General features: G+C 44.8%; 1 protein-coding gene and 1 long non-coding RNA gene across 5 annotated transcripts in view; one reads left to right on the forward strand and one right to left on the reverse strand.

Annotated features, from left to right (window-relative positions):
- The window catches only part of KIAA1671 (KIAA1671 ortholog), a 66373-nt gene that overhangs the window by 24172 nt on the left and 14894 nt on the right, over positions 1 to 27307 (forward strand). Inside the window, exons 5-6 of one of the 4 annotated variants that reach the window (XM_059485009.1) lie at positions 184 to 3372; positions 4136 to 4258. In XM_059485009.1, the coding sequence (XP_059340992.1) occupies positions 184 to 3372; positions 4136 to 4258 (3312 nt within the window). Of the gene's footprint in view, positions 1 to 183; positions 3373 to 4135; positions 4259 to 8482; positions 8686 to 20102; positions 20617 to 26903; positions 27091 to 27307 lie in introns of those variants that run through there. The other 3 variants (XM_059485012.1, XM_059485010.1, XM_059485013.1) reach the window with 3 other exon arrangements.
- On the reverse strand, positions 20439 to 26945 carry LOC132081358 (uncharacterized). The gene is made up of 3 exons (XR_009419673.1): positions 26713 to 26945; positions 21695 to 21867; positions 20439 to 20636 (listed from the first exon to the last, which is right to left on the reverse strand). It is a non-coding gene; the product is annotated as an uncharacterized LOC132081358 (long non-coding RNA).

Consider the following 27307-nt stretch of genomic DNA (forward strand, 5'->3'; position numbering starts at 1 on the left):
CTGGAGCTACACATTCCCTTAGGTTACCTTGGTCTCAGTGGAGTTTATGTTCAGAGAATGTGGATGTGTTTGACTTGTACAGGCTCTGTTGCACAAAGTAGGTGCAAGTAAGTTAAAATAAATGTTATTACACTTTTTTTTTTTTAATAAACTGAAGATAACTGTTGGATTTTGTTGTTCCAGAGCAAGGAGCTGAAGCTCACCCATGGCACAGATTTTACCGAGGCGTTTGCTCCTGGGAAGCCTTGGAAATCCCGTCAGGTTTTAAAGATAACCAATAAACCTGATCAGCTGGAGAGGAAAGGGAGCTTCCCTGGAGATGGTCAGCATTTCTCACAGCAGACTGAGAGTTCTGTCTCATTCACAAGCAGCTTTGAAAAGAAATTAAACCCAGCTCTTCTGGAAAAGCCCTTCATTAAAACTGTCAGGGCCACCTTGTTTGAGCACAATGTGCAGAAGCACAGCGTTGTGGCTGAGCATTCTGGGGCTGATCCTGCCCCAAAAAGGAACCAGGAGCCTGAGGCAAAGCAGGACCTGGGGCTTTCAGGGCACAGCAGACGCTCGTGGATGGAAGAAGGGGAGGAAAGCACCACTGCAAAGGAGCATCACAAGCAGCCTGATCCATCAAAACATCCTGCACATGTAGAGAAAAGTCCAAAACCAGCTTCCTCAAGTGAAGACAAGAAAATGAGTCCGAGTATTGTCTTAGAAAAATCTTTGGTTGAGAAGAGTGATAAACCCTCTCCCAAAAATGCAGAAGATTCTCAAATTTACCAAAGAATAGAGCCCAGGTATGAAATCTTTCAGACTTGTGGTGAAAGGGCTCTTAGTGAAGCCATCACAATGGCTCCTGAGAAAAAGGCCATGACACTCAGAACTAGAAAATCATCTGTGAAAGAGAATAAAACTGATGAGGACGTTGTACCTACAGGGCAGTCTGTTAAGACAAGTAGTCACACTCTTTACTTGAAAGAAGATAATGTTACTTCAGAAGCCAGAGAGGCAAAAGTTCTCACAAGCAAGGCTGTGTTGAGAGAACCTGCTGGTTTTCTCTCCAGTGAATGCACTTCACCTGAACAGAAAAGAGACTCTGATAAAACTGATCCTGAGCCACTATTCATAACTGAGAAGATACCTTATTCCACAAACAAAAGTAAAGGTTTGGGAATGAGTGAGAAAGTCAGCAAGCTACATGCTGAAATTAAAGGTGATAAGAGTGAAGTGTCTTCTGTAGAGAAATCAGAGAGGATTAATGTTGTGAAATGCTCTTCTGAGAAAAGGAGTTTCAGGGCAGGTGGGACAGACATCCATGAATTCCGAACCAACTTGGACCGTGAAGTGACTTCCACAAGTGTCAATAAACACAGGGCTCAGACTTCAGTGCTTGCAAGTGAGCATTATTTTAAATCTTCCAGTAGCCACCCCCCTGATGCAAAAGGACTGAATGTTACTAAAGAGGAATCTGGGCCCTTTGGGTTGAGGAAAAGTCTGGACTTCAACTGCAAAGAGCAAGACTTCAACTTGGCTTGTACAGCTCCTGAAAACAACGAGAAACTCCAAGGAGCAGATCCAGAAGAGAAAGTCAGGAGAAGCAGAAGTAGTGTTTCTGACTTGAAGATTTCTGAAAGGTGGAGGAGGAGGACCTTGCCTCAGGAGTCGCTCAAGGTGGAAGAAGTTGTGTGGCTCAATCCTGAAAATATCAAGAAGCTGAGCCGGACAGATTCATTGCAATTGAATGAAAATTTACTTAAAAAGAGAAGCAAAAATATCAAAGATGGGGTGGAGGGGAGTGAGGCTAACCAAGCTGTTCTTGGCAGTCCTGATGATTACACAAAACATCAGAGTTCTGTCTTTGAGCCAAAGGCAACTTATTTTGCAGTGACTTATCAGATTCCTGGTATCAAAAAAGAGAAAAGCTTTGTTGGTGCTCCCAGTGCAAGTGAAATTAATACGGTTTCTAGTTCAAGTGACACAGCAACAATTAATCTGGACCCTGTTTTTCCTGGAAGGTCCAAACCTTTATTGCAGCAACCAAATAAAAATGTGACAAGTTCAACTTGTAGAGAAGACTCCTGGGAAGCACGTATTAGCAAGGATTGGGTCAAAGAAGATGAAAAAGATGCCGTTTTCTCCAAAAATGTTGCATTTGGTAATTTTCATGTGTCTAGGAAAGATAACCAACAGCATCACGAAAAAGGTCTGGATCATTCTAAAGAGAAAATTATAGATGTTGATGCTTTGCTGTTAAAACAGGATCAACAGGCTGATCTCAAGAGTGGCAGAAGGAAAATTTCCTCTTACCACGAGCCCCGATCCCCACCACGTTCTGCACAGGTGTGTAAGGACAGTGAGCTGGGCCACCAGAAAAGGAGTGACAATAATTCTGATCTGCCTGGGAGGAAGGCTGAGGATGGGTACAGATCCCAAATTCTCGATATTGACGCGCTTATGGCAGAATATAAAGAAGAATCAGCAAAGGCCAGTAAAGTTCAGGAGAAGCTTTCTGAAGATCTCGGCTCACTGAGTTGGGAGAGATCAAAGAACAAAAGAAATGTGTCGGAGAGGATGACTCTTACCTACAGCTGGAATGAGTGGAAGAGTGGATCAGACCACTATTCAGTTAATAACAAACCAGGTGAACGTGCAGAAGAGCAGCATAGGCCAGAAAAACTAATCCTAAATGAGAAGAGCAAAGAGAAACTGGAGCTACGGAGCCCTGAATTTGATAAGCAGAAGTCCAAAGACAGAAAGGTCAGCCCTCCTTACTGGGGAAACCCCAGCAGCATTTTCCCAGAGAAGTTTGTAAATTCACCTGTGGAATTTGCTAGGAAGAAAACATTCATTGTTGATGAGGATGAGGAGGTGAACTTGACCTCCAGAAACCAGGGTGCAAAATTTGTAATTGAAAAGGTACAGCCCATAAATGCAGTGAGTACAGAGCAGAGGCTGGAAGTCAATCTGGCCTCCAAGCTGTCCCTAAAGGCTGATGATGGGCTCTTGCAGAAGAAGTTGGTGACAAAAGAACAATTCATGGAGGTGTCTCCAGAGGGCGATTGGAGCAAAAACATCGTGAGGAGCTCTACACTGAGAAGCAGAGACAGCTCAAGTAAAATGTGCGAGGGTGACTCTTTCAAAAGTAGGGCTGACTGGAAGGGGTACATGTCTGGGTTTGGGACTGTCCCCGCGGATCTCAGACGATCCTACTCGGAGAAATGCCGCCAAGGGAGGGACAGCCTGCCCCTCATGCAGGATCTGAGGGCAAGGAAGGACCTGCATCGATCCAGGCCAAGCTTCCCCTTGGAAAATGTGGATAACTCGTGGAAACACAAGGTGGCAGCTCAGTCAGAGCCATTCTTCCATGAGGATAAAAAGGTATTTTCAAATGGTAGCCAAGTGTGTCATGTAGCTGTAACTGAACTTTTCTTTATTAAGGGTTTTGTTGTGTCCTTGCAGCACTTCTCAGCACTCTGCAGCAAGGCAGCAGATCCAGACTTTTCACTGGAGTTCATTTCTTTTTGGGTTCTCTTTTCTTGAGCAATGGCAATTGCACTAGATGACCTCATTGCTTCAAGTCTAGAAATACTTATTGGTGTTTTTGTGGAGAGCTTGAAAAAGCTTTAAAAAGTGTGCTTATTATTTTTGTAATGCTGTGAACCTGGGAGGTCAAATTGTTAACTCTGCAATTTTATATTTACTTGAAAAGAAGTAATTTGGGTTTATTTTACGAGTTGTCAGCAGTGATCTTTTTGGACTTATCTTTGTTTTTTGTCTTTATCTGAAAGAAGCAAATTTTATTTTTATTTTTTCTGGGTGAATGGTCTCCATTTGTCTGTGAAACTCCACTGCTTTCCTGCCTGAGGTGAAAGGCAAGAGATTCCCTTCATACAGTGACATGTGAATGAAGTCTAGAGGTTGGATTTAGTTGGAAAAGACCTTAATGGTCCTATAATTTTATGATTAAAGTGTAAGATGTTCATGGCTGTAATGTTTTTCCATTTTGTGTTTTCAGCTTTGAGTTTCCTCTGGTTTTGGTTTTTTTTTCCCCAAAAGGCATTTTTTATATATATATAAAATATGTATATATGTATGTGCATATGCACGTATACTTAATCACATTCATAACTGTATTTTACAGGCTCCCAGGAAAGAGTGGAGCAAGCAGAGCTCAGACAAAACAGAGGGAACAGACTTTTCCTCGGTGTCTGCACAGAGGAGCCACCACAGTTTCTACAAGGAGAGGAGATCAGATTTTGGTTTGGTATGTGACCCTGGAGGATGATTTGGGGTGGGATCAGGGAGCTGCAGCTCTGCTTTCCTTTTTGCAAAGGGCTGTGCTAGAAGGATGAGTCTGCCAAGCAGAGGAGCATTTGCTGAGGGTTGAATTGGTGAGGCTCCCCTCCCTGGGATCCCACCCCAGTGCTCCCTGCCAAAGCTTCCAACACCAAGCCTCAGCCTTGCAGCTTTTTCAGTTTGCTTTCTGAGTGAGGAATTTCCATCCTGAACTCAAGATGGCTCTAGAGCATTACGGTTTTTGTTGTTTTCTCGGCTTGTGCAGACAAATAGAAGTGTGTCTCTGAGAAATGATGGGTTAAATTGTCTTTCTGTCTGCAGCACACAGAGAAGTGTTTCTGGCAAAGATCACAGCTGACATTTTGGGTGGTTTGATTTTTCTCTAACACACAAATTGTTGAGGTGAATTCCTGCTTGATGTTGTTGGGTGCTGTTCTCCTCAGTCTCAGAAGAATATCCTGACTTTAGCCCTCAGAGCATCCTACATCCAGCTGTTGTTCTGAAATACAGAACAAAGGTCTGGATGTTCCAAAAGATGGGCAATAAATGAAATATCAACGTTTCCTGAGGGAAGTAAAGGATTTGGAAAGTGGAGACTGAAGGATGTGGTCCCAAGGTCACACCTCCCCTGTCCTGTCTCTGCCAGCACACTCTGCAGTGAGGTGCTGCTCTGCCCTGTTCTGCCATGGCTCACTCTGCTCTTTGCAGCTCTTTAGCAGAGAACACACAAAGATATAAAAAAGAAAAGAAACTCAGTGGTTTCTTTCCTTCTCGCAAAGAAAAAGAGACCACCTAAACCTATAAGGATTTTATAAACAAATTTCCTAATTGGAGTTTTGAAAGTGGGCTCAGCTTGTTCTTCAGTTCTGGTCTTTAAGCTTCATGGAAGGTATCCAAGGGCTGATGTCCCTTTTTCTTTCTCATTCTTAGCATGGTTCATCTTGGGGAATTTGGGTTATTGACAGAATGGGCATTTATCCAACCCCTAAAAGTTATGTGCTATCAGCTTATAGTGCAAATATATAAAGGTGGTGTTGGCCAGGTAGGAAAGGTGGGACAGAAGTAGTGCTGGGATAACTGAACTGTACTCAGATAAATACAGCTGTTGTTCTCCAACTTCATTGATGTTTGGGAGGTTACTCAGGATAATCCTTCAGCTTCACCAAGTGTAGCCTGAGACAGGAAGGGAAGGTTGGAAAGGGAGACTCAGCTCCATGAAAAGAGAAAGCTGACCTGTGTGGAATTCAGGAGGATCCAAGTGCTTTGCTCCTTTGTGTTGCTTTGGAAAGGCTCCTTGGGCTGTGATTGTTGTGCTGGGGTGCCAAAGGGCAGCCTGCTCCTCCTGGGTGTAAAGTGTGAGTGAGTGCATGGAAAGGGCTTTGACTGCATTTGGAAGGTGGAAAACACAACACTGATCTTTTCCAAAGCCCCACAGAGGTACTGCAGAGGATTATGTAAAACCAAACCGTTTCTTCTGCACCAAGGTTATGGCTTTGTTTTCCTTGGAGAACACAGAGATTTTGGGTGCGGAGCCGCAGTTGCCATTCTGTCAGCACGTTCCAACACTCCCCTCTGCTGGAGACACATCCGAGCTGTGTGAGCTGGGCAGACACGAGGGGTCAGGAAAGAGCCACGGGAGCCACCGTTAAATCCCCTATTTCCCAGAAACCCTAATGCAGTCTGTATTTCCCTTGAAAGGGAGATTAGATGGAAATGTGGCATCCTGCTGCTGTTTGCTTTGTGCAATTTCTGGTCTGTGTGGTTGGGACGTTACTTATTTTTCCTTGTGGCTTAGTGACAAAATACATTCTCCAGTCCACATTGCTGGTCAGTGAGGGTATATTGGTATTGTTTTGGTGAGATTGAGTGCTCAAAGTGACAAGTCTTGTTGTAGAAGAAACAATTCTTTTTGGTTCACATTCACCACTAAAGCAGTGAAGAACTGATATTGATAGCCTTTTATATTTGCCAAATGAGTTTGCAAGAATCAATTTGTTGCACTATTCCACATCTGTCTGTGATAGTAAACAACTGCTTGAATGGCATTTTCCAGGACAGCTGATGAGGTAGGTTCTTATGGATATAGACAATTCCAAATGGAAGCAAGGTTCAGTAGTATAATTTACCTCTGGAGAAGTAATTTATTTGTGATTATATTCCAGAGAATCTGCTTGTAATTAGGCTTTTAGAACATTACATAGGATGACTTTGAAATCAACCGTTGCAAAATACTGAAGTGGTAATATGGGATTGGTGTTTGAAATTGCAAAGGATGGTACTTTGGAGCTTTAACACTCATCTAGATCACACTGTTCAGCTATTTTAAGTTTGTATTGATTAAAAAACAAAGGAAGGCTTTTATAAAGATTTTAGCATCTTTATAGATGCATCTTTAGCAACTGCTAGACTGTTGTCATCTGTGGTTTTACTATGGCTGGTATTTCCCTCTCTTTTAGCCCTGCTGCAGGACAGAGTAGATATAAAAATTAAGTTTTGTGCTTTGGACAGTGAGGGATTTCTCTCACTGGTTCAGCTGCAAATCTCAGAGCCTGGGCCTTGTAGGGATCTTTTCCTTTGGACCTGGAATGCAGGTGAAGGGACAGATGTGAGCACTGAGCAATCAGACCCTCTCTGGGCTGGTACCTGTGGTTGGATGTGGGGCTGTTCCCTCTCAGAGCCCCACCTGCCCATCCAGGGGCAGCCACAGAGCTCAGGAGGTGCTTCCATAAATTGTGTGATGCCATCAGAGCTGACGTTCAGTCACAAGCCCGGATTCCTGATTGAGTCATCCAGGCTGATAACAGTGTTGGGAATGAAAACCTGAGGAATGTGTGCTGGGACTCATCCTCCAAATAAAGGAACTGCATTCGTGCTGTGGGGCTGGAGGAATTGTACCTTCAGATGGAAATGGAGCAGCTTTAGTGCTGCTTTGGGGAGTTAGAACAGAGCACTGCTACTAGAACTGGTGTAGGAGTTATTTTGAAGTCTCTCAACATATTATTTATTTATTTTATATTAAAGTCTGGGGTTTTTTTGTCATTTAGGGAGGAAAATCTCTCTAATGGTCTCCATAGAAAGATGCATTTATATGAGACTGAGATGTGTGGGTGGAGAAGGATTTGTTGAAAAAAATCATGAGCTGACTCCTAAAATATCTTGGAAATGAAGTGCAAGGGAGAGAAGATAAATATTTTATAAACATGTGCAGATGAATTTATGGTTTGGCTTGTCATAGTTCACCAGTTGTTTTCAGTTCTGCCCATGACAGGTCTGTCTCCTGCCCACTGAAAACCACACCTTCTCTTTTTCTGCATTGTATAAAGCCTCTGATACTGGAGCTTTGTTCCTTCTGAACCCCATCTTGAGTTGTTCTGCTACCCCAAAAACTGACGCAGCCTGGAAGAAAATCAAAATACTTTGGTTGAACTGTACAGGAATTCATAGGTGATGATTAGAAAAGTGAGAGGTAGTTTTCTTGAAGTATCAAAGTTTCAATGAGCATCTTGGAGGCTGTTTTGTGTCCTCTCAACCTTGTCCCTCCCTGGGAAGGGTGAGAGCTGGAGCAGTGCTGGGAGGGGACAGGCTGCCCTTCTTGGATAGGCTCCTGTCACTTATCTTTCCTTTTCCTATCAAAAAAGGATGTAAGTAAAAATGAAACAGTGTTACAATTCCCATTTTTGCTCTTCACAAACCACCCACTGCTGATGTCCAACAACTCCACCACTCTCTATTTTAGACCCAGCCCGAGGAGGACGACCCGGGGGTGGGTAAAGCTCTGCCTGGGCTTTCTTCCTTTTTTGGCAGTTTTCGTTCCCTGGGAACATTCCAGGGCTGTATAAAAAGTTACTTGGTTGTGTCTATTTCTTCTCCTTCACAAAAGACATTTTTATATTGAAAGAACATAAAAACAGCAGCTCCTCTTGTTACATGTGTGGGTTTTTGTCTTTTCCTGTACATCACCCAAAACAAGGTCAGCGAGCGACCCTGCCGCCGTTCAGAGCGTTTCATAACTGAGGGGTTTTAGAGCTTCCCTTTCCTCCTGCAGGGCCTTTGCTGCAAAACCCAAAGTCCTGTCGCTAATTCCACTCCAGATTACGGAGCTGGGAGCAGTGGGCTGCTCAATAACAAGTGGTTAAGTCACGTGCTGTGTGCGACTGCTCCTGAGGAGCCCCAGCTCGTGGTGGTGGTGGTGGTGACGTGGGGCCAGACACACTCAGAACATTATTACATTATTCATGCTGCTTTTAATTGCTCCACTCTGCTTTTAACTGGTGCTGGAGGCGGGGAGAGCCCGGGAGCTGCCTGCAGCAGGGATGGGTTGGCGTTAACTCGGAGCTGTGGAAAATGGAGTATTATTACTGTCCACGTCTGCTGAAGTTCCTGCAGTATCTGTGGGTAAGTGTGCTCCCAGAGCTGGCTGTTTCCACTCTTTTCAGAAATCCTGGGAGTGCTCCTGTGTGCTGGAGCTTTCCTCAGCAGTTCCTTTTTGAGTACTAACATGAAACTCAGGATTTGTTTTGGGTGAGAAAGGCTGTTTTATTTCTAATACTCCAAACTGTCGACTACCCGAATGTGCCTTGGAAAACCCTTTCAGGAATTGACATTTCTTCCTTGTTTATGCAGAACCATGGCAGTTGTGGTTTAGTTTAGTGTGTGTTAGGAATATTCATCCCTCTTTGTGTAAAAGCTCTGCCTGGCTCTGGGGTTGCTGCCCCAGAACCCTCCTGCCCTGCTGCTGGTACAGCCACTGCTATTCCAGGAAAACAGCTTTAGGAATGTGTCATTTTACAGTTCCTTTCTTGTTTTTAATTTGACTCTTCATGGCTTTCGATGTCTCAGTGAGCACTTCCTCTTCCAACACTCTTCAGGGCTGTCTGTCACGAAAAGCTCTTTTTAGCAGGCTCTGACTGTGCTGCCCTGCCAGCTTTGCACAGGGGCTGCTGTGTCTGAAACTTTCACATTTATAAAACATCAATTTCAGCTGAAAAGCCTTTATGAATAAATACTGTACTGCTTTGAACTAATTAATGTTTTAATTTCTCCCGTACTCATCAAAGATCAGGTTTCATTTGCTTGTTGTAGTTTGCATTGATCTTCATTTTTTCAGGTGTCAATTCAGCGTGTGATCAGCACCAAACCTTTTCATGTTAGCTGTTTGCTGCTATGTTTTAAAACTGTAGCAAAGAGTTTCCTTCTCTCATTGGAGTTTTGCAATCCTTGCCTGTATGTCCTTTGATCAGCTGTGAGGTGAGATTGCCCACGGTGAATTTCTGGCAGCTGGGAGGGAAAATTGTGCTTGAAGAACTGGGGATTTTATTGAAAACCTTTTCCTGCTGGAGGCTGTAGTAGCATAGAACATGGAAGTGCTTGGACATTAATTCAGGGTTTTTTTTATTTGACCAGATGCATTTTTAAGAGAAAAGCCTCCTTTAAATTGCAAACTAAAAAATTAGTCATTAGTGTGAGCAGGGGATGGATGTTTTTCATGGTTTGTCAGTGTGAGAAATGTGAAAGAGCTCTGTCCCTGCTCTTGCTTTGACATGGGATTTTCCATAAGGCATGGGGAAAAATCCCAAACCAACCCAAACTTTGGATCAGTCCAGAAGGTGCCTGGGATGGTGGGCTCCAGTATTGTGCAGTTCTAGGCTGTAACAGAGCAGAATGTTGTATTTTTCTGGGTGTATATTCTCTTTTAGGGGCCCTGGAGCATTCCTTACTCACTTTCATTCATGCACACTTCCTGATTTACTGCAAGAAAATATTAGAATGACAGCTCTGATATTCATGACGTTAAAAAAAGAAATTTAAGGGACATGCAGAATTGTGCCTTCTGTCACTTTCTGTGCTGCTGTTGCAGCTGGAGGCTACTGAGGAGATACTTATCTGTTCTCTCTACTTACAGTCAGGAGTAACCAGAGATGCTGGGGTTGGTTGTCAAGTGTTATTTAATCTGTCTTGGGGAGCTAAGATGCTTTATTCATTAGGCAGACATACCTGAAGAAGCTACAACTCTTAATTAAAAAATACTATAACAAAAATCTGCTTTTAAAGGGGGAACTGTTGGGTTCCCTCTCCTGTGCTGTGTCTTTGCTTTACTCTGCAGTGGTGGAGTTGTGGGACATCACTCAGTGCCAGCTCTTTGCTAATTCCTTGCTGATTGCTCTCCTGATCTCTGGGCAGGATGTGTCTGGCTGTGACAAACAGCATTTTCTGAGCACAGCAGGGTCTGTGGTCTGCCCCAGCCCGTGTGCAATGCTGTGACCACCACACATCTGTGTCCTGTGGGTGGGTGACACCTCTGGGTTTCTGAGAAATGTCTTTCTGTCCAGCGAAACATTTTTTTTTTCCACAGCTTGTCTACATTTGAGTATTTTCCATTGTGCATGGGGTATCCTCACCCCTCTTCCAGCTGGTGAGGAGCTCTGCTGCAGTTGGTCCAGGACATCTTTAGGTCTGGCTTGCCCTGTAGGTGCAACTCTGTGGTCTTTCATCAGTCACAGGGTCAGACTGGTCATGCCAGATGTGCAGCCACAGCTCTGGGCTTTCCTGTTCCAATGCCCTTTGTCCAAGAACCAGGGTTTTTTGGCTTCCTGATGAGCACAACCTCTACTGAACTGCTTTGGTGGTTCTTCTTAGTTGTCAGCAATTCTTTCTCTGGTTCACTGCTCAGTTTTGGCTTTCTGGAATGGATGTGGTGGTGGATCTCCTGCCCATGCTGGTACTAGTCCTGATGGACTGGGTTTTTTTTCCCCCCAATCTGGCACTTGTCATTTTTCAAACAGCAAAGAAATGCTAATCCTGAAAGCACTCAAAGCAAATGCTTGTTTTAAGTAAAACGTTCCTCTGCAGCACTGTGATGGTTTAAAAAGATCTTTATTGATAGTCATGAACTGAACAATTGCAAAATCAAAAGAAAATTGGGGGTTTTAAGGAAGAAATAAGATTTAGAGTTTGTTTTGACAAGAATTTGGTTGCTGCCTTTAAAGAGTAGTTTTGATGTGTTTTGTCAGGTGACTCTGAAGGAAGCAGCAGCTGGTTAATAACCACTGTCCTGACGTGTCAGTGTGAGAGGAGGTGGGTTGGTGATGGAAGGAAACTGAAATCATTGTGTGGAGCCACTGAGGATGCTCATCCTGCTCTGAGGGGGGGTTATCCCTGCTCTCAAGGGGTTATCCCTGTTCTCAAGGGGTTATCCCTGTTCTCAAGGGTGTTATCCCTGCTCTCAGGGGGGCTATCCCTGCTCTCAGGGGGGCTATCCCTGCTCTCAGGGGGGCTATCCCTGCTCTCAGGGGGGCTATCCCTGCTCTCAAGGGGTTATCCCTGTTCTCAGGGGGGTTATCCCTGCTCTGAAGGGGGCTATCCCTGCTCTGAAGGGGGCTATCCCTGCTCTCAAGGGGGCTATCCCTGCTCTCAAGGGGTTATCCCTGTTCTCAGGGGGGTTATCCCTGCTCTGAAGGGGGCTATCCCTGCTCTGAAGGGGGCTATCCCTGCTCTGAAGGGGGCTATCCCTGCTCTCAAGGGGCTATCCCTGCTCTCAAGGGGGCTATCCCTGCTCTCAAGGGGTTATCCCTGCTCTCAAGGGGCTATCCCTGCTCTCAAGGGGGCTATCCCTGCTCTCAAGGGGCTATCCCTGCTCTCAGGGGGGTTATCCCTGCTCTGATGGAGGAAGGGGCTCTGTGCAGATGTGCTGTGCCTTCCTTCTCTCTGCACTTCTGGAGTGGACTGTGCTGCTCTTCCCTTGTAGGATTTGCTTTTGGTGGTGGGGATGTTTCTTCCAAAGAGGTAAAACCCCCTCCCACCCAGGTGTGAGCTGTCCTGGTGCCAGCAGGAGCAGATAACCCGGGTTACCTCTCTGGGTAAATGACGCCCTTGCACAGGAAAATCTGGAAAGGCATTTCCCCAATTCCCAGCTGCTGCTGTAGCAGAGGAATTGTGGTGTGTGTGGCATTGCTGAGAGCAGGCAGACAGGTCAGCCTGGCTGAGGAGCCCCATTCCCAGTGGGAACACGAGGGAGTGCTGTTCCACCACGCAGTGCTGCTGGCCCACGGCCACATCCCTGCTCCCAGCCCAGGGACACGTGCTCAGGGCACAGCAGTTTGTTCTAATGAGGTGTGGCATTAAGTTTAATTTACCATAAAATGCTCGCATGGAATAGCACATTCTAGGTTAGCTTGTTGCATTAAGGCTTTCATTGAGTAAGATGTAATCATTTCTAGACCTGGTCATTTTTTTTGTAGTGACTGTGTTGTTCCAGGTTCAGAGCAGCTGGAATTGAGGCTGACTGTGCCTGTCCTCACTCCTCTTATTTTAAATCTGGAATTGTGAATATATTTCTGAAAAGCTCTTCCTTATGAGGTGGTGAGGCCCTGGCACAGATTGCCCAGAAAAGCTGGGGCTGCCCCATCCCTGGAAGAGTCCAGGGCCAGGTTGGACAGGGCTTGGGGCAACCTCGGATAGTGGAAGGGATGATCTTTAAGGTCCTTTCCAACCCAAACCATTCTGTAACAAGAGAATTGTTAAACCTCATTTACACACACAAAGCAGAGGTAACTTCACTGCCTCCCTCATAATATTTTGACCTAAAGTTGTTTTGACTCAGTTCCTGCTTTCCCAAGCTGTTGTCCGTGTTGCTGATGCTGGGAGACAGCCAAGTTCCCACTATTGTTCCTGTCCCTTCAGCAGTGGTGAGCTGTTCATGCAGCCAGCCAGTGAGTGTTTACTGTGCTGAAAGGAAATGGGGATTTTAGGGAGCTGCTTGAGCACAGGGAAAATAGTAGAGGAGTCCTTTGTAGAGGACTTTCCTCAGGATACCACAGGATTTGTGCTGCAGGACTCTGGTGTTCTTAAAGTGTAACTTCAGGGAAATCTGGAGCCTTGGAGAAATGTAGTGTTTGGTGTAGTGATTCATGGTGGAGAGCAGTAAATCCCTGGCATCTAAGGGGAGGCAAAATGGATTGAGGGCTGGGGGAATGTGAGAACATGGGGCTGTTATGCTGGGTCTGGGAGGAGGAGGAGGCAGTAAGAGTAGAGAGACCTGGAAGTAGAGGAAGGTGTGTGCACTCAGGATTATACAGCCATCTCAAATAAATCCTCTGCTCTCATCATCAAGTGGGTTAAAATGGGTGAAGGAATCATTGTATTAACTTACAGCTGGTGTTTGGTCAATTTACTGCCATCGAGCAGTGCCTGATTCCGCATGGAATGGTGATTTTTAGGGAGAAGATGGAAGAGCAATATTCAGACAGGCTTTGGGCAGTGTGTGATCACACCAGGAACAGCTGGAATGGGTTCAGAAGCAGCTCCTTGTTACTGATCTTTGAAGAAGGAAATCCCTTGCATGAAAAAAAAAAAAGAAGAAGCTCTTCCTTCAGAGTGTTCTGTGAATTTTGTGAGTCAGATCTGAGCCCTCAGTGGTTGAAGCACCCTCAGTGAGGAACACAAATGATCTGCCATCTCCTCAGGCAGGTGCTGTGGAGCAGGAGCAGCGTGTTCTGCTTGTTTCTGTGCACTCCACTCACCCTGCCTGCCCTGGCAGGAAAGTTCAGCAGGTGAAGGTATTTTAGACCTTGTTCTCTGCCTAAGAACTCTCTTTTGAAGATGTTTTGTGGTTGTCTGTGCTTAACATGTCCATTGGATCAAGTGATGGAGCAGCAGCTGTTCCATGTTGGACTTGCCAGGAGAGCCCTGGCTCTGGCATTACTTTGTTTTCCCTCCCTGGTGTAGGAATATCCTTTGCAGACATCTTCATCTTGGATTTTTGTTTGTACAAATTAAAAACAACCTGTAACCATCCATCTTTTGCTTGGCTTTATTCCTTTGGACATAAACAAATGTAAAGAAATTTGTTTTAGTCCTTTCCAGTGCTGTAGGAATTTCCTGTTTCTGTTTTTTCAGTTTTTCCTTCTCCATTGAGCTAGAAGGGAAGTGCTGCAGGATTATGGACATGGGCTTGCAAACAACCTCGTGTATTTTTAGCTGGTTTCCTCAGCTTTAACATTGATAGCTTTGTTTTACACTGAAACAATTCAAGGCACAAAAGCTGTGTATGTTCAGGATATTTAACTGGGCCTTGCTTAGGTTCAGGAGAAATGTAGTTTGGGGGACAAAAGAATTGGCATTTTCTGAAATACTGTTGTGCTTTAGTTGTTGCAATTATGACTGGTAGTTGCATTTAAATTGTTTAAAAACTTGGAGTAAAAATTTTATTTCACAGTTACCCTTATTTACAGATTCTTATTTGCTTATTAATTTGAAATAATGACATGCTACTGCAAAAGTGCCCAGAATCCTGGGCAGAGAAAGGATGGTTGACTTTCTGATCACAAATAAAATGGGAAAGTTCATTTTTTTGCTGATCCCATCAAGGATCACCATGGAAGTAGAATGGAGAAGTTACTCTGGCAGATATAAACAAATACGTGGAGCATTCATTCAGTCATGAAAACTATTAATGTTTTCTTTATCACAAGGGTACTTCTGTAAGAAAAATAAGGAATGCAGATTTTTTTTAAATTTTTCATCTCTGTTTAAAACATGACTTTTTAAAGTAGCCATTGATAGGCTCTTGTATGAAATATTTTTGCACCTTTCTTTAAAAACATCTCATATCAATGTGTGCTTGTGTAAACTTTCCCAGTATTGATGCAGAACCTGTTGCTTTCACAGCCTCTCCTTATTCACTGCTTTGTGAGGCCTCTGGGGGCTTTTAAAATTACCTAGCAGAAGGAAAAAGTATGGAATTTCAGCCTCTTGTAGATGGTAGTTGCAAGGGGAACACCTTTAATGCCAAGGTCTCTCTCCAAGTTGTCCAAGATTGTGAATAACCATTAATTAGAGCTGTAGCTATGAGTGTAACTTGCTTAATTTCAGTAGAAAACGAAAGTAGGAATCAAAAACAAATATTTGGTGTAAATATTGAGATACCTGGGGTTTCAGGTTACAAAAGAGATTTCTCTGTATGGACACTGTCCAAAGTCCTTGTGTTAAAACACTCCATCCATTCCACTCTTTTTCCTTTCTCTTGCCTTTTTTTTTTTTTTCCCCTTTTTCTTTTGGCTGTGGAGTGCCTGTCTACAGGTGAGGCTATTTGGCCATCTCAGTGAATTGCATTATTATATCACCATGAAAATTTTTAAAAACCTACAAAACAGAACAGCTAACACAGCCAAAGACAAAGTGCCTTGTTGGTTTTAAGTGTCATGGGAATTCCTGGATTGGAATAATGGAGGCAAGCTGGGGATCGGCCATGGAGCAGCTCCTCAAAGCTGTTGAGCTTTGCTCTCTCTCTGCCAGAGGTGCAGCCAGGCATTTCTTTTTACATTAAATGAGAATTGGAAGGTGATATGGTAAAATTTTCATGATGGGGGTGTTGCATGTAGTAGTAAGGAATGCTTGCTGCTCCTTCTTGCAATGTGACAATTCCATTGGCAAAACACAGAGGTAAAAACAAGGAGCCCATAAAACCCTGAGTTGTTTGTCATGTCTGAGGAGCCCAAGAGAAATTTAGTCTGGAGCCGTGCAACCGAGCCCAGCCCAGTGCTGCATCTTTAAATAGTCCATGTGCCAAGCACAAGAGGTTAAATTAAGTTCTCTTACTAATGAAGCAGAGGGAGAGTTGGTGTGGAATGCAGGGCTGGGACAGCCTTACAAGGGCAGGCTCTGCTCCTGGGGGTGTCACAAGGTGGGACTGGAGCTGCTGTGCTCCTCACAAGTGCTGGGTGCTGCTGTTTGTAGGTGGGATGATGGCTCACAGAAAACCCTTTGGAAATGCCTGAATTAATGCTAATTGCTAATTGGAGTGATGGTGGGAGGGGGTGATAGGAGGAGCCCATCAGAGAGTGAATTCCTGACTGGGGTTGCCACATGGGAAGAGCAGAAACTGTCACAGTTAGTCCAGACTAAGGTTGTCCATCCTCTGTCCCATCTGCTTTGCTGGCAAAGGATCCTTCAGGGGACCCAGTTGAGGTGAAAACCACTCCCAGATGTCTTGGTGGGTCTTCAGCTGGATTTCCTTCCCCATTCCATGGTGCTGGTGGCAGGGGAACCCCATGGGCTGGAAGGACCCACACCCATGGAGAGGCTGCAAATCCCACCTGCCCCTCCTGGGCTCTGTGCTGTGCTCTTCTCCTTTCAGGCCTTCTTTAAATTGACCTTGCAATCCCACAGAGTCATTAACATAATTACATGTATTTGAGAGCAGGTGAGGCTCCAAATGAGCTCTGAGAGGCTTTTGGAAAATATAATGTAACCATGGAATTTTGTTTTCTACTGAATAAGGGGAGAAACAAGGGTTGTTAGGCCTTTGTGCAGGGTTGTGTTTTGGAGCTGTAGGTGGAATAGATGTTAATAATGGAAGTACCCAGCAATGTTTGAATAACGAGGTCCCATTTATACTGAGGTAATTAGTCATGCACTTTGGGTAGCTGTGTGTATGTGCTCTGTTTTCTGGAGCTGCAGATCCCTGACAGCCCCAGAGTGAGATAATCACTTGAATTTGTCAAGGGCAGAAGATCATCTTGTGCTGTTCTTGCTCAGGAACAAATTCTCACTCAGCCAGAACTGCTGGGCTGGGGGCCAGTTAGAGAATCCTCCCCTGTGAGGATGGTGAGGCCCTGGCACAGGGTGCCCAGAGAAGCTCTGGCTGCCCCTGGATCCCTGGAATTGTCCAAAGCCAGGTTGGATGGGGCTTGGAGCAACTTGGGATAGTGGAAGGTGCCCACAACCTCCAAGCAAAGAGCTTTAAAGCTCATCTTGTTCTACTCCCCTGCAAGTTCAGCTGAAGTGCTGGGAAAATATCTGACTATTTGAATTTGATGGTGAAGGTTCATCTGGATTGTTGATGGAAGGTTCATCTCCAAAGCATTTTGCCCTGATGTTAATTGAGGTGTAAATCTAAGCAGTAATTTAGATGCTTCAATACCCAGCAGTGTGTTCATGTGGTGCCAGAAGATCCTAAATTTAGTATTGCAGAAAGACTCAAGTCAGCAGTTTTCCAATCTTCTGAGGACAAAAATTGTATATTGGGTATAACATTCTTTTTCAGGAGAGGTATAATAAAAAAGTGGACTATATTCTCTAGAGCATTTTCAGATCCTTCAAGTTCCATGCACATGTGAGGAGTCCTTGCAGCGAGCTGTAGGAACATTTTGCTCTCTGCATCCTTGGTGAAATCTGGCTCTGCCTTTCCTCAGGTGAAATTCCAGATGGGGACTTAAATTTATGTTCTGCTCTGCCCATCCTGGTGAGGTGAAGGAGCTGCTGACTAACTCACATGGCAGCTCCAGGCAGAGCTCTTGGGCTGCTATTTCAGGGGCTCCTGCATCAGATGGAGCCTGAAACCCTCTGGAATGGCAGAGTGCACAATCCCTGCACTGCAGCAGGCACAGAGCTGCACTTGCAAAGGCACAGATGTTTGAAATATCACACTTAAATTTAACAGCATGAAAATGTGTACTAAGTCTTGAATTCCAGCCTTGGGTGCAGGATCTCCATAGTTCGTGAAGGATTATCTATAAGTCTGGTAGATAAATTTATTTTTTCCTATTTAAATTTATTTTTTCCTATTTAAATTTATTTTTTAATTTAAATTTTATTTTAATTAAAAAAATCTAAATTTATTTTAATTCCATTTATTCTATTTAAATTATTAATTTATTAAATTTATTTTAGTTAATTATTAAATATTAATTTTATTTTAAATTAAAAATTAAATTTATTTAGGTTTATTTAAATTTAATTTTTTTTCATTTATTTTTTCCTATTTCTTTACAAATCTAAGAAACACCCTGCTCTTGAGGAATCTGGTCAAAACTATCTCTTTCCATTTCTGTGCAAAAATAACCCTGCAACTCTTCAAGAGAAGAGCTGTGTTAAGGGGGGGGAAAAAAGATTTTCTCTGTTGGCTGGATTTTCTTTGATTACTGAGGGCTTTTATAAAGCTGCTAATTTGCAAACGTTCAAAACAAATGCATTCAGAAATGAGAATAAGTTAGGCAAAGCTATATAGTTGTCACTTAAGTTTTTCCTGGAGATAAATTACAGGTTGGTGGAGCTGAGCTCCTAAAAACAGGGATTAAAAGGGAAGGCACCCTGTTTCCTCAGGGTATCTTGGGTTCATGTATATCTGCAAGGCACATTTCTGATACAATGAACCTTACGCAAGAACCATTGCATCAAATGTTATCTAGAAATTTTTTCGTTCCATTGAATCTCTTCCTGGATAGTTCAGAGGAGCAGAGGGTGATGCAAGTTCATGGTACTTTGTTTGGCAAATTAAGCAACAGCCACAAACCCCCTTGAACAAACAAGGGAGCGAGCAGCTCCCAACGTGCCTGTCTTGCCTCTTTCCCCTTGGTCCTGAACTACTCACAGCTTGACTTTGGACTTTAAAGTCCAAACTTTCGTCATAAACTGAGATTTATTGATTTAAACTCAAAGCTTTTATTCCTGCTGTCCTCCCAAGTGGCTGTTCCAGGATTCCATGGCTGGTGACACTTGGGGTCCTCTCGTTACCCTCAGTCATTTTGGGTTTGTGGTGCCAACCCTGTGGTCTCCCAGCAGCTGGGGATGGAGCAGAGCTTAGGAAGGACATGGAAGAGAACAGGGAATGGTGTAGAAAAGTGGAAAAAACCAGCTTCTAATGGTCAGACCTGTTCAGACCTGGCTTAATCATTATCCTGTGCTGATAGCAGTCACTGGCTGGGACATGTCCTCTTTGAGGCCATGAATGGCTCAGTGAGCCAGGTACAGGTGCTGGCACTGCCCAGGTGCCTGGTGAGCAGCAGGATGCTGGTGTAGGTGTAGGATTCCCAGTGGGAATCTTCTGCTGTGGGTGTGAGACGTTCCCTGGCAGAGCCACGTTCCCCAGGAAGGGTTAAAATCAGCGAGTCCACGTGACGTATGCAAACTATGAATCATTCCAATGGATCTGTGCAACTCCTGCCTGCTCCGGAGCCAGCAGATGCTGTTCCCCGCGTTGCCATGGGAACCCTGCCTGTGCTATAATAAAGCCCAGCCCAGATCCTTCCTTGGGCAGACCTCTGCAGGCTGGTCACCTCCTCATTGTTTCCTCCCCGGGAGCACAGGGTACACACAGGAGCAGGGATCAGCATTCCAGAGGCGGCAGCAGCAGCAGCAGCAGCGTTCTCCTGCTGGTAACCTCGTGTGCGCCTTAGCAGAGCCAGCCTGGGAGGCAGCCGTGCTGCAAGCAGCTGTGCATCCAGAGCCATGTGAGCGCAGGAGGAGTGGGGACAGTCCCTGTGTTTGTCCCCCCCTTTGGAAGGCAGAGGAGCTGATGTCATCCAGCAGCTCTTTTGGCAGGCTCCGAGCAGCCCCGCGGGGAGGGCTGGACACGTTTGCCTGCGCTGCTCCGCAGTTCTGAGAGCTCCAGGATGGCTCCGGAGGCAGCGAGGATGGTGGTGAGGAGGGGATTCTGCTGCTGACAGCCTGCTGCAGAGTTTTCTGAGGAGGAGCTGGATTTATTGTTTGGAAGATCGAATCGATTTGCTGCTCAATGGATTGTATAGGAGCACCAGAACTTTGGTCAGTGTACTCTCACCTGTCGAGCGGCCGAGCCACGAGAATGAGATTTGTTTTATCGTTCTGATATTTACAGCAGAAGAAAAACTTGGCTTATAAAGGGAGTTGCTTTTTCTGCTCTGAAATGAGAGAGTGAAAACCTAATTCTCTGCTTGCAAATGGACTCGTTTCAAGTGACTGTGTCAGGATTTAAACATTGATTTATCTCTTTAACATGGCTGAATTAAACATATTTTGATGGAACTCTGCAAAGCCGATTGTAAGTAGGAAAAGTCTTTTATTTTTTCCTACTTGACAAATACCAATCTCCCACCTCACATCTTTGCTTATTTAATTTTAGGAATATGCTGAGGGTGATAGTGCAATGCTGTTTACCTTAGCTGGAAGTACTTTATACACGGAATCACTTTTCACAAAATAAATCAGGGTTGTTAAGGAGAATATATTTTAATTGCTACTGAATATTGATATTTCATCTCTGCTGGAAAAAAAAAAAAATTAAAAATGGATTACCTTGGAGACAAACTGACAGTGGCACAAACTCACATGACCCAGTGGATGGGCACAGTGCGGAGATCCTTGCAGGAAGCACTAAATTTAGTCACTACTGCGGTGGCTCATGAGCGGAGTGGAGGGGAAGGTGGCACCAGGACTCCTTTCAAGAGAACCTCTTCCTTCAGGCACTTTGCATCCCGGAGCAGAGAGTCCTTCCGAAGGTTTTCAGTGCGGAGTCAGCAGAGGTTTTCCTCTCTGAGGAAGAGGCAGCCCAGCTCAGAGCCCCCCGAGCTTGTAAGCACCTTTTTGACACCCTCAAGGGAAAAGAAAAATCAGTGCAAACCCTCGGGTTTGTTGCAGCATTTAATCTCCTAACAAAACCTCCCTCCTGTCTGCTTTTCCATCTAAAAACAGCCCCCAAAACACCTCCAGATAGTGCTGTCTGTCTGTCTGCTCCCAGCTGCTTTCTTCCTGCAGCACAGGTGGATGTTTTCATTTGCCAGGGAATCAAGGTTTGGGGAATGGGAAAAATGTGGTTGATTTTGAAGCAAGATAGTAAGGTAGGACACTTACTGGTCTGAAATTAGAAAGTTAAGCTGAAACTGGGCTGGTGTTGGTCAGTTCCCCAGCAAGCCAGCGTGGCTTTGGGTATAGTTCAGTATTTGTGATTTTCTAGTAAAAAATGCCTGAAGCTAAATTTGTAAGAAGGATGAAGTGCTGTCACTGTGCAGGCAACATAAATGATCATAATTTCCTTATTTTATTGAAAAATAGGTGTTTTTTTCTTAGAATGCTTTTTACTTTGTCATGCCATAGAAGCAATAGTGTCAACGTGGCTTGTGAAGGCTGTGGCATGGCAAACAGGGTGCACTTCGTGGGAGCAAAGGAAAGGTGAAGAGCTTTTGGTTCTCCACAGTTCTGTACCAAACAGAGCCCTTTCCCATCCCTTTTCCATTGGTCTCCAGTTATTTTCAGGAAGGACTGTTTGTATTCCATGGCATGGCAAAGAGGTGGAGGAAAGGCTGGTTTCCTGAGGGCTACAGCTGCCATGACCTTCCTGGCCATTATTGACACCCCTAATTTTAGTTCTGGCACATCCTGCAAAGCAGCAAAGGTTTGGGGTGATAGGGAGTGAAAGGGAAATAAATCTGGTTTATTCTGTTTATTTCATGGAGAGGAGCTGAAACCAGAGGTTTGAGTTGTACCTGAAACTGGTGATTTAAGCCCAGTGTTTCACCAGTGACTGTGGTTGAGCTGTGTGGAAAGGGGCCCCAAGCCTTGGTGCCAACATGTGGGTAAATCCAAACTCTCTGAAGTGGCTAAAATGTTTTTTGTTTCTTTTTTTTTATTATTAAACAAAACAGTTACTCACTGTGAAGTGTAAACACAGGCAGCTCTGGCGGGGTTTGCTCGGGGAATGAGCGCAGGTGACGCTGCATTCCTTGGGCAGGTGTGGTGTTTGAATATGGCACTTTCCACACTCTCTATCAGCACTGGGTAGAGCATTTCTGTCCCAGCTTGCTATCCATGTCCTGTTTGGACAGACTGGGAAAGAAAATAGTGTCAAGTAAGCACAAAAGAATGAAGAAGAAAATATTTGGTAACCACTGTTACAGTGTTAGCATGGTGAAGTTCTCTTGGTTTTTTTTTTTTTTTAAGCTGGTGGTTCAGATTTATTGGAATCATCTGAATGAACAACTTGTGTAGAAGAAGGCTGAAAAATGGGAATGTGAAACCTGCAGAGGACAAATGTTCTGCTGTCCTACCCAGCACTTCTGCTTACAGAGCAGAAATCAGGAGACGCAGGGTGACCTTTTCACTTAAGTCACTGGTGAAAGTGCTGGAGCTGCTGTTCCTCTGTTTCAGCAGGAATTCTGCTTGTGCTTGGCTTTGTGTGGGAATTTGGTTTCACTTGGGCTCAAACTTAAGGTCTGAGCACTCCAAGAGGTTTGTGGTTGGTACCGTTGTGTCTGTGGCAAACGGTGAATATAGACCTGGAGCTGGTATTTTTTAGCTTTTTTACAACAGGGTCCTGTCTTAGTCCTTGGAGCTACTGATATTGTGCTACAAAAAACTGTGGAATGAGTAAAAAGTGTGTAATTCATGTAAACTGATTTCTGTGCTGCTTTGGGGCTGTAGTGTAGAGCAGTCACTTGGGGCTGGTGGAGTTTTTAAAGAAGAAGCAGCAATACCTGTGAATCCCTGCCTAACACAGCCAAGGCCTTCCAGCTCCCTCCCTGATGCTACTGATGGAGAACTTGGCATCATACAAAGCACAGAAAGCTCTCCAAATTCTCCAAATTCAACTCAGGCAGCACAATTTAAGTCAGTGTGAGTAAACTTCTTCACCCTCACATCTGTGAATCCACAGCTGAGCTTGCAGAAGCTTTTGCTTTGCAGTGAGACCTTTTAAATAGGAGCTGATTTTTCTTTCAGGTATTTTGATGGAGTTAATTGTCCGTTTTCATCTCATGTCATCAGCTTGGTGTCTTTGTAAGAGGAGCAGAGATACATGCATTAAACATGGCCTCAGATTTAATCAGGGTCTGTCGGTCATGGTTCTATTATAGGTGTGAGATCTCGTTTCACAGCCAGCACTGTTCTAGGTCTCGAGGTTTGTTGCCATACAATGAAACCAGGGCAAGCTGTTTGATTCCCTTGGCTCCACTTACACTGCTAAAAAACGTCATGGAAAACCTCAGAGGTGTTTCACACAGAACAGCAAAGATGAATTCTGGGGCTGAGTGGTCGATGTGCTTTACCTAAATTGCTCTGATACATGCTAAAAATAACACCTAAGTGCATTTAGGAGTGCTTTTGGTGTACTGGGTAGTCGAAGAAAATGTTGTTTTCATTCAAAATTTATCTGGTACTTAGTTTGGATTCAGTTTTTAATTCCAAAATAAAGACAGAAGTGGAGTAATTTGTTCAATGCATGTGTCCCAGGTGTGCTGGGAGGGCACTTAGTCCTTTTGAGGGTTTTTGTTGCATCCCACAGCCCTTTCCCTGCTCAAGGCTGAAATTCCCATCCTAGTTTTTATTAATCTTTCCAGATGTTTCATTCTAAGCTTGTGCAGCTTTTTGCTGGGGAAAGCTGCTGGACTCTGCCTTTTCCTATCAAGCAGGATCCCTTTCTGGAGCAGGTTTGAGTTCCACACCTGCATTCACCTGTACTGTGTCTCTGCTTATAAAAGAGCTTTGATCTGCAGTGCCTGTTATGTTGTACCCCAACCTATCTGCAAAAAGTTTGTCCTTTGTGGTCAACATCCTTCAACAAATTTGTAAAGAGAAATTACTACAAGTTGGCACTTTGATTGTGAACTTGGAATAGGTACAGGCCCTACGGTGAATAGTTGCTGAATTGTTCTGCCCTAATATTCCCTGAAAACACAGTGAGTTGTTCTCAAAAATAATATTTTGGTACTATCAGTAAATGGAATTTTAATCTTTAAATGTAATCTTTAAATTGCCAGGAAGCTGTTAGGGTAAGGGGAAGCAAGTTTGCAGCAAGCAGGCTTTAAAAATGAGTTGTTTGTCTTGTTTGGGGCTGGGGGGAGGAGTGAAGCTGTTCAGTTTAATTAATGAAGATACAAGGGCCAGTGCTGAAACAGTTCCTCCTTTTTCATTCTTAATAACTTCTCTTTGGTTTAACAGGCCATGAACGTAGCTGGCAGATAAATCTGGGCCAGAAACCCATAGTGATGGGCATTTGGTGGCTGCCTTTGTTGTTCTCTCATTATTTTGGCAGGAATAATTATTGAAACGACTTTACTCTGTGATTTCACTTTTGCTGAGTGCAAGGAGTTGATTTTTACCATGCTCTTAAACAAGAAGAAAATAGCATAAATAGATTTAGAGCTGATATTTTCTGCTCATCCACCTTGCTGCCTTTTTTTTTTATAAGCTGTGAGTGACAGCTTTCAGGGGAAATAAATTGTATAATAGAAAAACTTCTCTGAATGCAAGGCTTAGAATCATAGAATCCCAGACGAATTTGGGTTGAAAGGGGGCTTAAAATGACCCAGTCCCACCTCCTGCCATGGGCTGGGACACCTTGCAGTATCCCAGTTTTTTCCAGCCTGGATTTGGACAGATCCAGGGGCAACCACAGCTTCCCTGAGCCCTGTGCCCCCACCCTCACAGCCTCCCTATCCTGGCAATCCATTTTTATTGAAATTGGTAATATTGTGAGAGTTTTGGGAAGCACTTGTGGCATTCACTGGGGGGTGACTGTGTGTGTGTTTTGACTGCTGTCTCCTAAAACATCTCCTGAGCCTGTGTGTTGAAACGAGCACGTTTGTTATTCACTTGTTGTCAGGAAATCCTATCACTTTCTCTACATCTTTAACTCCAGGCTTTAAGCTAAGGAGAGCTTTTTTTCCCAGGAATGTTTGTTTGAAGTTTTAACTCGTGTCTCATGTGGAGAGGAGCTGTGAAATGCAGCATTTGGAGTAGGAGGTGTTGATTTCAACTATGCAGCTTTTCAAAAAAAGCAAATTATCCTCTCCTTGGCATCCCAGAGTGAAATTGCCTTGTTCTGGCTTGTGCCTCCTGCAGTGTTGAAGCCGAGGGATCCTGTTCCAGGTTTTATTCGCTCTGATGGGAGTCACAGTGCCCTGGGCTGAGCCTGGATCCCCTCTCACAGCTCAGCATCTTCCTGACCCAGCCTCTGGCTCCTTCCTGCTGCCTTGGCTTTCTTAGGGCTCCGTTCCTTATCAGCCTGGCTGCCTCAGGCTGAAAAGGAAATTTAATCTGATGACATAGGAGAGGTTTTAAAGATGTTCCCAGCCAGTTCCTGTGCTGTGCTGTTGTACACTCCCACCTCTCAGAGGAAGTGCTCTTGTGGCTCACTCAGCCCTAGCAGGGCTTATATTTAGAATTAGATTCTCATCTGCTTTTTGCACATTGGGTCAACCTCTGCTCCATCTTCAGCCTGACCTGTGTGTGGTGAGTGTTCACAGCCAGGCAGAGCAGCTCGGTTTGCAGAGTAGAAAAAATGACAAACTCAAATGTATTTTAAATGCTGTGTGGAATGAGGAGGAGAACAGCAGGAGCAGGGAGCTGATGTCACTGCATGGTCCTAACCAGATCCCTGGCAAAACCAACTTCATCTGCATCCCTGGCAAAACCAACTTCATCTGCATCCCTGGCAAAACCAAACCAACTTCATCTGCATTCCTCTGACCACATTCTCTGCTGTGGCCAGAATCCATGCAGGGTGGACTTTGGGTCTCTCTTTGGTGCTGCAGCCTGTGCCAGGGCTTCACCACTCTCACAGGCAAAAATTTCTTCCCAATATCTGATCTAAACCTGCCCTGTGCCAGTTAAAAACCATTCCCCTCCACGTCCTTGTCCAAAGTCCCTCCCCAGCTCTCTTGGAACTCCTTTAGTACATCTGTAATTTTTGCTGTGCCTTTCCAGGGAGAAAGGGTTGGGATTCAGTCCTGTGCAGCAATGGGAAACAATGGAAATGTGGAGAATTAGACCAGCCACCCTCTAAAAACAACTCCTGTTTCGTAAGGGAAATGCTGTCAGGCTTTAGCATCAGGGATGTAATTGGTGGTTGGGTATCATATCCCTGTGGAAGAGGCAGGCAAAACTCACATGGAAAGGCAGCCCAGGGTTGCATAGCAACAGGGAGGCTGTCAGGCCTGATGGCATTTATGAGATGCTTGGTACTGTGGGACTGGAACGTACTCCACTGCCCATGGGAGAGGGAAACATCCATTATTTAAAGGATTTTTGAGCAGAGCAGTGGAGCTCCTCAGGATCTGAGAGAGCTGAATGTGCTGTGTGAGTGCTCACAGTCACATGGGGCACACGTGTGTTTCTCCAGGCACTGTTTGTGCATTCAGCAGCAGCTCCAGTTTTTCACATAAAACCAGTTTTTCACATAAAACCAGCAGCTTGTGCTGCCCAGCCCAGGATGCACCAGGGCCAGAGGGATTATGGAATGGTCTGGGTCAGGAGGGACCTTAAAGCTCATCCCATTCCAGCCCCTGACAGAGGCAGGGACACCTTCCACTATCCCAGGCTGCTCCAAGCCCTGTCCAGCCTGGCCTGGGACACTTCTAGAGATGGGCAGGGAAGCATTTCTTCCTGACATGAATCTGAACCTGCTCTCTCTCGGCCATTCCCTCTTGTCCAAAGTCCCTCTCCAGCTCTCTTGGAGCTCCTTTAGATACTGCAAGGCCATAGTAAGATCTCCCTGGAGCCTTCTCCAGGCTGAACAACCCCAATTCTCAGCCTTTCCTTATGGGAGAGCTGCTCCATCTCTCTAATCATCTTCATGGACTCACTCCAACATCTCCACATCCCCCCTGTGCTGGGACCCCAGAGCTGATGCTCCACCTGAGCAGCCTCCACAGCCCCTCACTGCCATCTCCTTACCTGGCTGGCTCAGGCTAGAAAGCCCTGGAGATGGATTCTGAAATGGATTAATTCCCTAAATTCTGCGTTTGGGGCTGGTCTCCATGGATGGGGCAGCGCTGTCCCGTTTGGGAGGGCTGGGGAGCCTTCCTTCCTGCTGGAGGTCTGGAACTCAGCGGGGCAGTTCCTGGAACTCTTTATCTGGGGCTGCAGCAGGGAGGGTGGGGGCAGAAGGTGCTGCCTCAGCCTGGAGCATTCCCCCAGGCACTGACTCCACCAGCAGTTCATTAAAGCAGGAGTTGGCTGATCTGGCCAGCCTGAATCCCACCTGATTGCTGGGAATTAGGAGGAGCTGGAGCCATGACTTACTCCTTGTGGGCAGCATTCATTGGATGGATAGTAAGTACAGATGGAAATCCTGGGATCCTCTTCCCACTTGCTGTCTTGGCATTTGGGTACTTCCAAATTAAAATCTGTGGGCTGTGACCCTTAAGCTCTCTTGTTGTGGTGGGGTTTTCAGTGTTGGTTGGTTTCAATCTGGTGTTATTTGTGATAATTCTGTTAGTGCTCTAAAATATATAATTCACCTCTTAGTCCTTCAAATTCTTAGAGTAAT

The sequence above is a fragment of the Ammospiza nelsoni genome, chromosome 18 (genome assembly GCF_027579445.1).
Source record: "Ammospiza nelsoni isolate bAmmNel1 chromosome 18, bAmmNel1.pri, whole genome shotgun sequence".
Classification (NCBI taxonomy): domain Eukaryota; kingdom Metazoa; phylum Chordata; class Aves; order Passeriformes; family Passerellidae; genus Ammospiza; species Ammospiza nelsoni.